Raw genomic sequence first — 14,357 nt, 5'->3', positions numbered from 1 at the left:
TCATCCACAGGGCTCGAAAAGACCTCCCTGCACAGTGCTCACGTTCTACAGGAAAAGCCTACATTTTTCAAATAGGTATTTAAATAGGCCATGATTATTAGCAATTGGTCCCTCTCTAACCACTTAGTGTGCATTAGCCTACTGGAAGCAAATCAACCAGTCTGTTCAACAAGCAGCAGACACATATAACCCATCTACCTAAAAACAGACTTCCCTTTGTGCTTTGGGGGCTGAGTCAGTGGGAGGGAGAAGAAGAAAAAGAAAACTGATAACAGCAAGGCATGAAAAATCTTATCGGGAGCAAAAAAAGAGCAAGGGGAAAGAAAGAGTCTTGAGAGACTTGAAACAAGAACATGATAAATGTAGAACAACCCGTTTTAATCAGCCTGGATCTAAGCAAGGCCCGTACGCTGAGCAGCCAGTCTGTCTAGACTACTGCAGTCCTGTGAAGCATAAGGCAACATCTGCAGGACACATTAATTACACTTAGGACTAAGCCCTTTTTACTTTAGGCCTCCCGAGTCCTGAGCGCTGAGAAAATTGCAGTGGGCTGAAAGTGAAACTCATGGTTTACTAACGGTAACCTCAGCCTAATTATGCACACGTATGATGTGTATGGTAAGACCATTGTGTACATTACATACAGTGGCAAGAAAAAGTATGGGAACCCTTTGTAAATATCTGGATTTCTGCATAAATTAGTCATAAAAATGTGATCTGATCTTCATCTAGGTCACAAACAGTCTGCTTAAATTAATAACACACAACTATACGTTTTCATGTCTTCATTGAACACAACAATTATACAATTATATGAACCCTTGGATTTAATAACTGGTTGAACCTCCTTTGGCAGCAATAACCTCAAGCAAACGTTTTCTGTAGTTGAGGATCAGATCTGCATAACGGTCAGGGGGAATTTTGGACCATTCCTCTTTACAAAACTGTTTCAGTTGAGCAATATTCTTGGGATGCCTAGTGTGAACTGCTCTCTTGAGGTCATGCCACAGCATCTCAATTCAGAAGGCGTATTTTCTTCTGTTGTTGATTTACTTCTGTGTTTTGGGTCGCTGTCCTGTTGCATCACCCAACTTCTGTTGAGCTTCAATTAGAGTACAGATCGCCTTACATTCTCCTGCAAAACGTCTTGATAAACTGCAAAATGACAACTCAACTGAAGTTTCATCTGTCCACAGAATATTTTGCTAGAAGCGCTGTGGAACATCCTGGTGCACTTTCGCAAACTTCCGACATGCAGTTTTTTTTGGACAGCAGTGGCTTCTTCCCATGACGACCACCATTCTTGTTTGGTGTTCTACATATCATCATATGTCAACAGAGATGTTAGCATGTTCCAGAGATTTCTTTAAGTCTTTAGCTGACACTCTAAGATTCTTCTTAACCTCATTGAGCATTCTGCGCTGTGCTCTTGCAGTCATCTTTGCAGGACGGCCACTCCTAGGGAGAGTAGCAACAGTGCTGAACTTTCTCCATGTAGAGACAATATGTCTTACCGTGGACTGAAGGCTTTTAGAGATACTTTTGTAACCCTTTCCAGCTTTATGCAAGTCAACAGTTCTTAATCTGACGGTCTTCTGAGATCTCTTTTGTTCGAGGCATGGTTCACATCAGGCAATGTTTCTTGTGAATAGCAAACTCAAATTTTGTGAGGGTTTTTTATAGGACAAGGCAGCTCTAATCAACATCTCCAATCTTGTCTCATTGACTGGACTCCAGGTTTGCTGACTCCAATTAGCTTTTGGAGAAGTCATTAGCCTAGGGGTTCACATACTTTTTTCCAACCTACACTGTGAACGTTTAAATGTTGTATTTAATATAGAGAAGGGAAAAAAGTGTGTTATTTGTTTAAGCACACTATATTTGTCTATTGTTGTGACTTAGATGAAGATCAGATCAAATTTGATGACCAATTTATGCAGAAATCCAGGTAATTCCAAAGGGTTCACATATTTTTTTCTTGCCACTACGTGGGTGTAACTCCTCCAATAGACAGAATATGGGAAGTGCATCTTTCCCTTTCAAGACAGTTCCATACTGAAAAAAAATATAAACGCAACAAAGTGGTGGTCCCATGTTTCATGAGCTGAAATAAAAGATCCCAGAAATGTTCCATACGTACAAAAAGCTTATTTCTCTCAATTTTTGTGCACAAATTAGTTTACATCCCTGTTAGTGAGCATTTCTCCTTTGCCAAGATAATCCATCCACCTGACAGGTGTGGCATACCAAGAAGCTGATTAAACAGCATGATCATTACACAGGTGCACCTTGTGCTGGGGACAATAAAAGGCCACTCTAAAATGTGCAGTTTTGTTACACAACACAATGCCACAGTTGTCAAGTTGAGGGAGCGTGTAAATTGGCATGCTGACTGCAGGAATGTCCACCAGAGCTGTTGATAGGGAATCGAATGTTAATTTCTGTAAGCCGCCTCCAATGTCGCTTTAGAGAACTTGGCAGTACATCCAACCGACCTCACAACCACAGACCACGTGTAACCACGCGACCCAAGGACCTCCACGTCCGTCTTCTTCACCTGCAGGATCGTCTGAGACCAGCCACCCGGACAGCTGATGAAACTGAGGAGTATTTCTGTCTGTAATTAAGCTGTTTGTGGGGAAAGAAACTGATGCCGACTGGCTGGACCTGGCTCCCCAGAGGGTGTGCCTTGCTCCCAAGTCTGTGGATCTATGCCCTCCCAGGCCCACCCATGGCTGCGCCCCTGCCTAGTCGTGAAATCCATAGATTAGGGCCTAATGATCGACTGGTCAATCTCCAAGGCATTCCTAGACGATCACCAGAATTTTTTTGTAATAAAACATAAATCCTTGTGTTCCTACTTCTTTGTATTAGTCTCGGGCTGTTGGCGGTAGATACACCCGATTCAGATGCCCTGCGCGCCAGGTAGGCAAACTGTTGCCATTTTGAACCACTTCATGTGTCTGAAGGCACAAAAACTTTGCCTTCCTGGCGGGCCCAGAGAGAAAATCATGTGCACTATAGGCCTACCACTGGCCAATCGGATGGCTCAGATGATCGTGTCTGCAGTAACGTAGCAGGCATAAAAAGAAAGCTACAGCAAAGTTGATATTGTGAGATTTCAAAATGTTTAAAACCATGACTGCAGAGACTGTCAACGAATACAGCAAAGAGATGCTGTTTTTATGAGTTCATGTTTAAGTTCCTACTCAGCACTGTCAACACTTTGATTTCAACACTTTTAAAAGCCATAAAATGCACGTTCTTCCTATTTCCCCTCTGTGTTACAACAAGCACTGCAGCAGTAATGAATGAGCATCTATAGGCTTGCGTTGTTGTTATTATTAGCGGCTTGGGTCTTTGTTAATATCTTGGGATATTTCACTTTCTCTGTTCATAGGCGTAGCAACATTAATTTGTGCATGAGGCAGAAATAATGCGGTGCGACTCCAGTTGCCATCATCTGGAAGACGGTGCCCCTTTTTGGTCAGGGACAGGAGAGGGAGAGCGGAGGGATGTTGAGAGGCGGACACTCAGTCTGCGGCTCTCTACCTCTGCTGAGAATGAATGACCATCAGATGCAGGCACCATCAGCCCAGTAAAATAAAAAAGCAAATTATTTTAAATGTATGCTCACTCAGCTGTGTTTCAAATATAGCCTACCTCAAATATAATTTTCAAAAATGGCCCGAACAACAATGCATTGGCAGGACAGTTCAAGCAAAGCCAATATGCGGTGATAATGTATAGTTTAGAGTCTACAGATTACTGCACAAACCTCATTGCTACATTACTGTTTTTAATTTGTTAATATTGCATAGGCTTACGTTTCTTAAGTCATGTTAAAAAAAATTATAAGCGGTAGATCTCGGCTTGGTGGTTTTCCTACTAAATTCAATACATTTTTGAATATTGTTGAATTCAGTTTTAATGTCTGGATTCCGTGATTCTGTCCGCATCACAGATTTTATAGGGCCCTAATTATTCAGGAAGGACACAAGAAGGAAACTGGAACACAGTGCCAGTCAACTCCAGCAGCTCCTTAAACTGTGAGCGACCAAAATATTGCAGATGAGAGAAAGAGTTTAACCCAAATAACAAATTGTAAAAGTTTGGAACAAGTTCAACATTTTTGGACATGTGAATACTCCCCTTGCTTCTCAAAAACTGAGCTAGCCAAAACTAAGGAGATGTTCTCCAGCTGTGCCATCCATCCATCCATCCTGAACCTAATGGAGCCTGTGAGGGGAAGGGCCTGCTACATCTGTCTGGCTTCATCATTTCTCTAGTCTGGTTTGGGTTGCTGGTAGTTGACAGTGTCAACATGAGCCCTGGAGGGGGTGGGAGCATGCTCTTTTTCACTAACTGACACGGTGAGGAATGCCTGGGCTCCACTCTGGGGCCTCCAGGGTTCCCTGGAGACTGGTGACTCCGAGGGACGCTAGCAGACCTGGGTTCAAATAGTATTTGGCCTCTTGAGAATGCTTTCAGTGTTAACTTGAGCCTGCCTGGAGTATATGAAATGGAGTGGCATTTGCACTTAGGGGACTATTCCATTGGCCCTGATGCACCAGGCAAGTTTAAATCAAACACAGATTAGGCTTGAGTGATTTCAAATACTCTTTGAACCCAAGTCCAGACTCTAGAGAGCGAGGCAGCAAGTAACCTGAACCGGATCCAAAGCCTGGAAAGGAATGGGCCATGGGCAGGCGAGCGACAGCATTTGAGCGGCTTATTATTCCACACCGAGGACACCAAACCTCAACCACTTCAGTCAGTCAGAGCGGAGTTTGGTTTCAGTTTTAGTAACAAATCTACAGTCCAGCAGAGCATGTCTGTATTACTGTACATGACATGTCAAGATGAGTGCGATTCAATTATAGTGCTGTTGCTTGGCTTTGGTGAAGCCAACATAAGTCATTACACATTTTTGAGCTGAGGGTTTAAGCGGCTAGAGCTACTTTACCCCCAGCATATGGCTGTGTAGCCTAACCTCTTTAGCCTTGTTTTAAAGAGGATCAACCTCTATATGGGCCTTTGTCCCAAATCAGAATCAAAGGACTGTTTGAGGCTACACCGTTTGAATTGAGCGTCACACCGCAGCCCTTTCTTCATTCAGGGTCTAGGGTATGCATATCTACTCTCCTCATAATTCCTACTCACTTCAGTATACAGACGCCCACGTTCAGAGACAGATATTCAGGTTTAACACAGAACGAAAGATGTAGATGACACAATGTAAATGTGTAAGTTGGACAGAATAGTTCATACTTTTACATGTCATCAAACCTTGGAAAATATAACCTTGACAGTGTTTTCCCCTAGGATTTTTTTCAGCAGTGGTGGCAAAGGTAGCAGGGGTAGCTGTTCGCATAGACTTCCAGTCATTGAGCCAATGATGATCCCTTTAAAAAGCGAGTCTCAGCTGCTAAATGAATATAGGGGAAACACTGCTTGACCGACCAACTATAAGGGCAGCAGCAAGCTTTCAAAAGCAGACAGCATACAGGATTATCTAGGCAGCTTGCTCCCCAATGAGGATTCTGCATTTAATTCCATATAGTCTCAAATCAGCAAGTTGTAGTTTTCAATAAATGAGACAAAGATGCACGAGGCCCACCACCACCAGACAAAAACATATAGACGCCAATGGAATGAGGACCAACTTAAAATAACGTTACATTAAGATCGGTATGGCACCTTTTCTCATTTATGGATTTATTTTTGCATTTCCAGTATAGGCCTTGAGGTTATGTGATGCCACAGTATGACAAAACAGTACAGGTCAGCATGGTATTCCCCATCTAAGATACCATATATTGACAGTGGGTACTCAACTGGCAAAATGGAGGGTTAGGTGACAGGACAAACAACGGGCGCTATATGCGTAATCAAATGCACTTTCACTAAATTTGGTCGTTAAAATACATACAATCATTTGATAACATGAACGTGGAAGTTAACCATAATATATAATATAAAAATCACAATAATATACGTTTTATTTACGCGATGAGCCCAAATGTAAAGTGCCTTGCTGAAAACGGTCAAATCTGTGGGACAGCCTTCATGAAACCCCTGTGCTCCTTTTGTTCTTTGCCATAGGTATTACTCACTCTTCCAGAGTAAGATTAATGTGACATTGTATTGCCAACAAGTATGCGAACGTTCTGAGGGTGTTTTATGGTCAACAGACGTCCTTGGACGTGAAATATAAGGTTATATGTTGTTGTTTTTTCGCTTCGGTCATTCAGATGTTTTCAAAAGACACTAAAAAACAGGTTACAAAGTAGAGCTTTGTATCTACATTTTGGTGTATGGGGTGTCAGAGATTCACATGTTGCCTCCTGTTCTCATGACAAGATGCTAGCTAGCTGTATGAGGGAGTATGTTGGCTTGACGCCGTTCGTTTAGGTAACGCTCTGTGCAAGAGGCAGCGCTGCTCTGCAGTGGCTGTACCAGGGTTTCGGTTAGGAAAACGTGGCGCCGAACAACGTGACCCGGGGAGATTGAAATTAAGCGGCCATTGGGTGCATAACCCATTTTTAAAAATGGATTTAACCTTTATTTAACTAGGCATGTCAGTTAATTAGGGCGTCCACCCACGGTGCTCAGAATGACAGAAATCGCATTTAAATTCTGGTAACGCATCTTAACAGAACATGCAACTCATGTAATAAACAGCCAATAAAACATTATTTTGAAACATTTGCCAAAATGCAACTTGCGGGAAAACACCATTCTAAACAGCGCACTTGATGGCGCTTCCATATGTGACAGAGATTAAAATATCTGTTAGAAATTTACAAAAACAGTGAATCTAAAGATGCAATAACTAGGATGGGTTGCTAATATGACTAGGATTGTGCCTTTGGCTTCTGTTTATATGAAATAAATATGCAAAAATAAATCATATTATTCAAAACACTTTACCAGAAAGCATGACTTAGCCGCAGAAGAATCGAGAAGCATTAGCTTCTTAAAAAACAATAACGGTGTATTGTCTCAAATCACAAGCTCGTAGGCCTATACTTATTTGGGAAGTCCGCAATTAGGGCAGCGTGCGTGGCAATAGGCCTAGCTGATTATTGAGTTGCGGCTGTCAGTGACAAGCATCAAAAATATGTGTGAAAATGTGACTTGAGTATAATTTTTAAAAGGTGAACTAAGCTGTGAAATGTCTTTTCAATTACCAAAAATATTGTATTTGCAGCTGGTGTACAAAAAGTAAAAAGATGCAACAAAAATAAACAGGAAGCATAGAAATAGTGCACATAGAACAGATCTATCGCTTCTTAGACTTGCTTTCAATGAGAATGACATATCTATTATATTTACATCGCTATGTGAAATTGGTCAGGTAGCCCAAATAGTTACATATTGCAGCTTTGAAATGTTGCGACAAGAAGAAGAGGGGTGTGTGGCGAAGATATAGGCAATGATTTGTTCCACGGAAATGCGCATATGAAAATCATGACTGGCACACAGAACAGTGGAAATGGTTGGATAAATTGTAAGCTTCCTCAAACTTAAAACTCGTGTGAAGTCTTTATAAAATAATTGCCTCCCAGTTTCCATTGTCAGATTTTGCATATTTAAATTGGCAATAGGCCTAGCTTTGAAGCAAAGTAAGACATGCCTCATAATATGAAATAAAATATTCAGGTTTTATAAATACATGCAGAGTACCAGTCAAAAGATTGGACACACCTACTCATTCAAGGTTTTTTCTTTATAATTTTTTTATACTATTTTCTACATTGTAGAATAATAGTGAAGACATCACAACTATTAAATAACACATATGGAATCAAGTAGTAACTAAAAAAAAGTGTTAAATTGAAACCAAATCCAATGTTATTTGTCACATGCGCTGAATACAACAGGTGAAATGCCTTACAGTGAAATGCTTACTTATAAGCCCTTAACCAACAACGCAGTTAAGAAAAAATAAGTGTTAGGTAAAAAATAGATAAGAAACAAAATTAATAAACAATTAAAGGTACCGTTTTTTTGTTGTTGCAGCAATTCCAACCACAAAGGCCTGATTCACGCAGTCTCCTCTGAACAGTTGATGTTGAGATGTGTCTGTTACTTGAACTCTGTAAAGAATTTATTTGGGCTGTAATTTCTGAGGCTGGTAACTCTAATGAACTTATCCCTGGCAGCAGAGGTAACTCTGCATCTTTCTTTCCTGTGGCGGTCCTCATGAGAGCCAGTTTCATCATGGTTTTTCCGACTGCAATTGAAGAAACTCTAAAAGTTCTAAATTTTCCGGATTGACTGACCATGTTTTAAAGTAATGATGGACTGCCGTTTCTCTTTGCTTATTTGAGTTATTCTTAACATAATATGGACTTGGTCTTCTACCAAATAGGGCTATCTTCTGTATACCACCCCTACCTTGTCACAACACAACTGATTGGCTCAAACACATTAAGAAGGAAAGAAATTCCACAATTTAACAAGGCACACCTGTAAATTGAAATGCATTCCAGGTGACTACATCATGAAGCTGGTTGTGAGAATGCCAAGAGTGTGTAAAGCTGCCATCAAGGCAAAGGGTGGCTGCTTTGATGAATTTCAAATATAAAATATATTTTGATTTGTTTAACACTTTTTTGATTACTACATGACTCCATGTGTTATTTCATAGCTTGATTTCTTAGTAAATAGTAAAAATAAAGAAAAACCCTTGAATGAGTAGGTGTCCAAACATTTGACTGCTACCATAAATATGCACACACATGCACCCACATAATCATTTTTAAAGTTTGTTTGATGTGTCTAGCTTAAAAAGGTGTAAGAGCAGAAGCATAAAAATAAAAAAACGTTACAATTCCCAATTAAAATATATATATATATATATTTGGTATTGCTATATTAAATTGTTACAACCTCCCAGTTCTGCATAAAACATCAATATATGTTAATATGACCATTTTACTTTAAATGAATGAGCTTAACATGCTGTATCTCTCACATTCTGTACATACTAATTAGCATGTTACGTATATACCTTGCATAAAGTAGTATAAAAAGTTGCATTCTAATGCCATAAATTGGTTCATATTGATATATACACGATCTCAGTTTTAAAGCATGATCATTTGTTAATATGACAAACCTACCTTAAATGGTTGGTCTTATGTTACTGTAATTATGTACGCCGTGCTGCCTCATTTGCATATTAAGTGCAACATTTGCATAATATTGCATTTGCATTTAATACAATTTACTTGAATCATCTCTGTTCTACACCAGCCCTAAAAATGTCATAACAATATGACCACCCTATCTTATTGGGAAAAAAACATGTTGAATGTAAGGATACAGACAGGCGATTTAGTGCCATTATTGACTAGGGATTAACATTGACCAGTCCACAACCTTTCGACCTTTTCCGATCACTTGAAAATAAGATCTCAGCAACAGAGAAGTCCTATCCTCATTAAATAAAGTGTTGTGTTTTCCTGAGAAGCTTCTACATGACATAGAATACAAAGTATAACACAATAACCAAAGTTTCAATTTGACCCCTAACACTCCACAAATTAGTAAGATTGCCTCGTATGTGGTTTACGGCTAGTTCCATGGATGCTTCTTCATGTTTTTTTTTCAGTGGTCTTGGTGCACTGGAAATGTAATGCTGCACACACGGAGGAAAAGGCATATTCCAGGTATACCCACACACAGTGATTCCTCTTACATCATCAATCAACAGAGACCTTCCCACTTATACTTGGCCCTGACTGAGAAGACACCCAAGTGCATTAAAGTATTCAATCACTACTACAGCTGTTGCACAGCCTGTTTTCCATGCAACAAATTGCCTTTTTACATTACAGGTGTCCGCATACTTGTTAGTGGGAAATCCCATTTGTTTGTCTCTCTGTTCAAGCAAAGTGTAATAAACTTTAAAAACGAGGCAAGTGTCACTGTCAAAGGCCAAGGCGCATTTTATCATCGACTGTGTACAGTATTTCTAACACAACCATACATACAGAAGCCAGTTATTTTACCAACAGATATCCACCCACCTGAGGACAACGAGATGAGAAAAACAGCAAACGCCAGCTCGCTAGCGGCTCCCATTTTCAATCCAATTGAAATCCTTTTTATTTCCGGGAAATAAACACAACACACTGCTGCAAAGGTTTGCTCCTCCACTGTGTGTTATGAAGGTCTGTGCAAAAAGCTAAATAAAAAAAAAAGACTAACGTAACTAGCCAGCTAGTTTGCAAGCTAGTATTGTCTAGTACATGTTGTGGTATTGACACGGACTTTCCAGCTGACAGGTGTTTGTTGAGAAGACCCACTCCAAAAGATCCACTGGCCAGCTACTACGTTACACAGTTGAAGGTCCTGACGAATTATGCCCACAAATATGGAAGAAGTGATACTTGTGTAGCTAGACTACAAAATGGTAAAAAAAAAAATAGCTATTGACTGACTTGTTGCAGGTTGGTCTAACGAACCATCTAAACGTTAGTTAGCATGTTACAGTACTACTAGTAGCTAGCAATATTACTAACGATTTCCAATTGTTCAACATTGTTATTTGACCCAATAAGACTAAACTAGGTAAATTTAGCAACAATACTATGGAACATAGCTAATTAACCCCGAATCTTAAAAATGTGTACGTTAGCTAGCGTCAGGTAGTTTAAATTACTTAGTTGTCTAGTTATCGTAAATTATCTAACGTTAGCTAAATAAGACGTTTCAATACACCACATGTAGTGGACTAACGTTATATTTGATACATCTCATTTCTTGGTCCTCACAACGCTGTCTTCACCTTCCAGAATGTAACGTTAACGTTATGCTAGCGCATAATCCGATTCCAAACAGAGACATTGCATTTTCCCTTCCCAGTGGATTGCAACGTGTTCTGTCGGTTGACTTTTGCGAGCTAGTTGTGCATACGGTAAAAGCTGGCAACCAGTGTCTGTAAAAATCGTATCCAATTGCAGCTTTGGAACAACCAAGATTTAATCAGAAACGTCGTTGGGAAACACACATGAGATCAAACAGTTAATTCGTTTTGTCAACACGGCTGCTGTCAAGTCATGAGCGTATCCAAGACAAGCACGGCAGTACAGCATTTTCCCATGCGTGCAGTATCCTCAACGTTTCCCTCTTCTGTGACCAGTGCCACAGTTTCAAGATGGCGTTTGGTGAGGATTGTCTTTGTATTTTTCTTTACTCCACCCTCAGACCCCTCCCCTCCGTTAACTCGAACCCCCTCTTGTCATATCGAAAGCGAGCTCGGGCAGCCTAAAGATGACTGGAATCCAATCAGAGAGGAAGAAAACCGTAGATATTTGGGATACATCTCAATAGCCTCGTGGATTCTTCCTTTTATGTCCTCTCCTTCATCTGCTCTGATCGGAAAACATTTGATAAGTGAAATAAATATGATGTATTCTTAAAGGAAGTTGTTTTACCTGTCCTGTTCAGTTTCAGATCAACCCATGAAGGAAGAGAGTCAATGTCAAAAAGCAATATACCCCCTAGCTCACTAAACTAAACTCCATGAAGCAATTTTCCCAGTAAGCAAAATATTTTGAAATTATGTCTTAGATGTATTTTCCAGATGTCGACGTCAGGTGCATTTTAGGTGCAGAATGAAAAGTGAAAGACGTATTTTCCAGACGTAACAAATACATATTTTCCAGATGTCGAAAATAAGCCTTTTCTAAACATCGCAAATACGTATTTTGTGGACGTTAAAAATACATATATTCTGGATGTGAAAAAACATATTTACGGACGTAGAAAATACGTATTTTACAGAATTAGAAAATACGTATTTTCCGGATGTTGAAAATACTCATTTTCTGGACATCTGCCATTTTTTTTATTTTGTGGAGGTTGAAAATACATATTTTACAGATGTTGAAATCAGGTGCATTTTACGTGCTGAATGAAAGGTGAAAATAGATATTGATTCTATGGCCAAATTTCAACTGCACATACAGTACCAGTCCAAGTTTGGACACACCTACTCATTCAAGGGTTTTTATTTATTTTTTACTATTTTCTACATTGTAGAATAATAGTGAAGACATCAACACTATGAAATAACACGTGGAATCATGTAGTAACCATAAAACGGTTCAACAAATAAAATAAAATATATATATTTGAGATTCTTCAAAGCAGTCACCCTTTGCCTTGATGACAGCTTTGCACACTCTTGGCATTCTCTCAACCAGCTTCATGAGATAGTCACCTGGAATGCATTTGAATTAACAGGTGTGCCTTGTTAACAGTTCATTTGAGGAGTTTCTTTCCTTCTTAATGCGTTTGAGCCAATAGGTTGTGTTGTGACAAGGTAGGGGTAGTATACAGAAGATAGCCCTATTTGGTAAAAGACCAAGTCCATATTATGGCAAGAACAGCTCAAATGAGCAAAGAGAAACGACAGTCCATCATTACTGTAAGACACGAAGATCAGTCAATCCAGAAGATTTCAAGAACTTTCTTCAAGTGCAGTTGCAAAAACCATCAAGCACTATGATTGATGATTACCAGCCTCAGAAATTGCAGCACAAATAAATGCTTCACGTAGTTCAAGTAACAGACACATCTCAACATCAACTGTTTAGAGGAGGCTGTGTGAATCAGGCCTTCAGGGTCAAATTGCTGCAAAGAAACCACTACTAAAGGACACCAACAAGAAGAAGAGGCCTGCTTTGGCCAAGAAACATCAGCAATGGACATTAGACCAGTGGCAATCTGTCCTTTGGTCTGATGAGTCCAAATCTGAGATTTTTGGTTCCAACCACCGTATCTTTGTGAGATGCAGAGTGGGTGAATGGATGATCTCCACATGTGTGGTTCCCACCGTGAGGTATGATGTTGTGGGGATGCTTTGAAGGTGACACTGTCTGTAATTTATTTAGAATTCAAGGCACACTTAACCAGCATGGCTACCACATCATTCTGCAGCGATACACAATCCCACCTGGTTTGCGCTTTGTTTTTCAACAGGACAATGACCCAACACACGTCCAGGCCGTGAACGGCCTATTTGACCAAGAAGGAGAGTGATGGAGGGCTGCATCAGATGACCTGGTCTCCACAATCAACCAACCTCAACCCAATTGAGATGGTTTGGGATTAGTTGGACCGCGGAGTGACGGAAAAGCAGCCACCAAGTGCTCAACATACACTACCTTTCAAAAGTTTTGGGTCACTTAGAAATGTCCTTGTTTTCCATGAATAGGAAATATAGTCAAGACATTGACAAGGTTATAAATAATGATTTTTAATTGAAATAATAATTTTGTCCTTCAAACTTTGCTTTCGTCAAATAATCCTCCATTTGCAGCAATTACAGCCTTGCAGATCTTTGGCATTCTAGTTGTCAATTTGTTGAGGTAATCTGAAGAGATTTAACCCCATGCTTACTGAAGCACCTCCCACAAGTTGGATTGGCTTGATGGGCACGTCTTACGTCAAGCTGCTCCCACAACAGTTCAATAGGGTTGAGATCCGGTGACTGTGCTGGCCACTCCATTATAGACAGGATACCAGCTGACTGCTTCTTCCCTAAATAGTTCATGGTTTGGAGCTGTGATTTGGGTCATTGTCCTGTTGTAGGAGGAAATTGGCTCCAATTAAGTGCCGTCCACAGGGTACGGCATGGTGTTGCAAACTGAGTGATAGCCTTCCTTCTTCAAGATCCCTTTTACCCTGTATAAATATCCCACTTTACCACCACCAAAGCACCCCCAAACCATTACATTGCCTCCACCATGCTTGACAGATGGCGTCAAGTACTCCTCCAGCATATTTGTTCTACTTCAGCATATTGTTCTACTTTGTGATCCGAACACTTGAAACTTAGATTCGTCTGCCCCATAACACTTTTTTTTCAATCTTCATCTGTCTAGTGTCTGTGTTCTTTTGCCCATTTTAATCTTTTCTTTTTATTGACCAGTCTGAGATATGGCTATTTCTTTGCAACTCTGCCTAGAAGGCCAGCATCCTGGAGTCGCCTCTTCACTGTTGACGTTGAGACTGGTGTTTTGCAGGTACTATTTAATGAAGCTGCCAGTTGAGGACTTGTGAGGTGTCTGTTTCTCAAAGTAGACACTCTAATGTACTTGTCCTCTTGATCAGTTGTGCACCGGGGCCCCCACTACTCTTTCTATTCTGGTTAGGGCCAGTTTGAGCTGTGCTGTGAAGGGAGTAGTACACAGCGTTGTACGAGATCTTCAGTTTCTTGGCAATTTCTCGCATGCTATAACCTTCATTTCTCAGAAGACTGAATAGACTGACACGTTTCAGAAGAAAGTCTTTGTTTCTAGCCATTTTGTAATGGAACCCACAAATACTAATGCTCC

The 14,357-nt window shown here is 40.2% G+C and overlaps 1 protein-coding gene across 2 annotated transcripts in view; it reads right to left on the bottom strand.

Moving 5' to 3' along the window:
• Nucleotides 1–11,208, bottom strand: part of LOC115134071 (activin receptor type-2A) — a 42,386-nt gene extending 31,178 nt beyond the window's left edge. The window contains exon 1 of one of the 2 annotated variants that reach the window (XM_029667660.2): nt 10,041–11,208. In XM_029667660.2, the coding sequence (XP_029523520.1) occupies nt 10,041–10,095 (55 nt within the window). In that variant the 5' untranslated portion in view covers nt 10,096–11,208. The remainder of the gene's footprint in view (nt 1–10,040) is intronic. The other variant, XM_029667671.2, reaches the window with a different exon arrangement.
• Between the last annotated feature and the right edge of the window lie 3,149 nt (nt 11,209–14,357).

The sequence above is a fragment of the Oncorhynchus nerka genome, linkage group LG2 (genome assembly GCF_034236695.1).
Source record: "Oncorhynchus nerka isolate Pitt River linkage group LG2, Oner_Uvic_2.0, whole genome shotgun sequence".
Lineage (NCBI taxonomy): Eukaryota > Metazoa > Chordata > Actinopteri > Salmoniformes > Salmonidae > Oncorhynchus > Oncorhynchus nerka.
The sequence above is the reverse complement of the archived record's forward strand: the minus strand, read 5'-3'. Positions and strand labels throughout refer to the sequence as shown.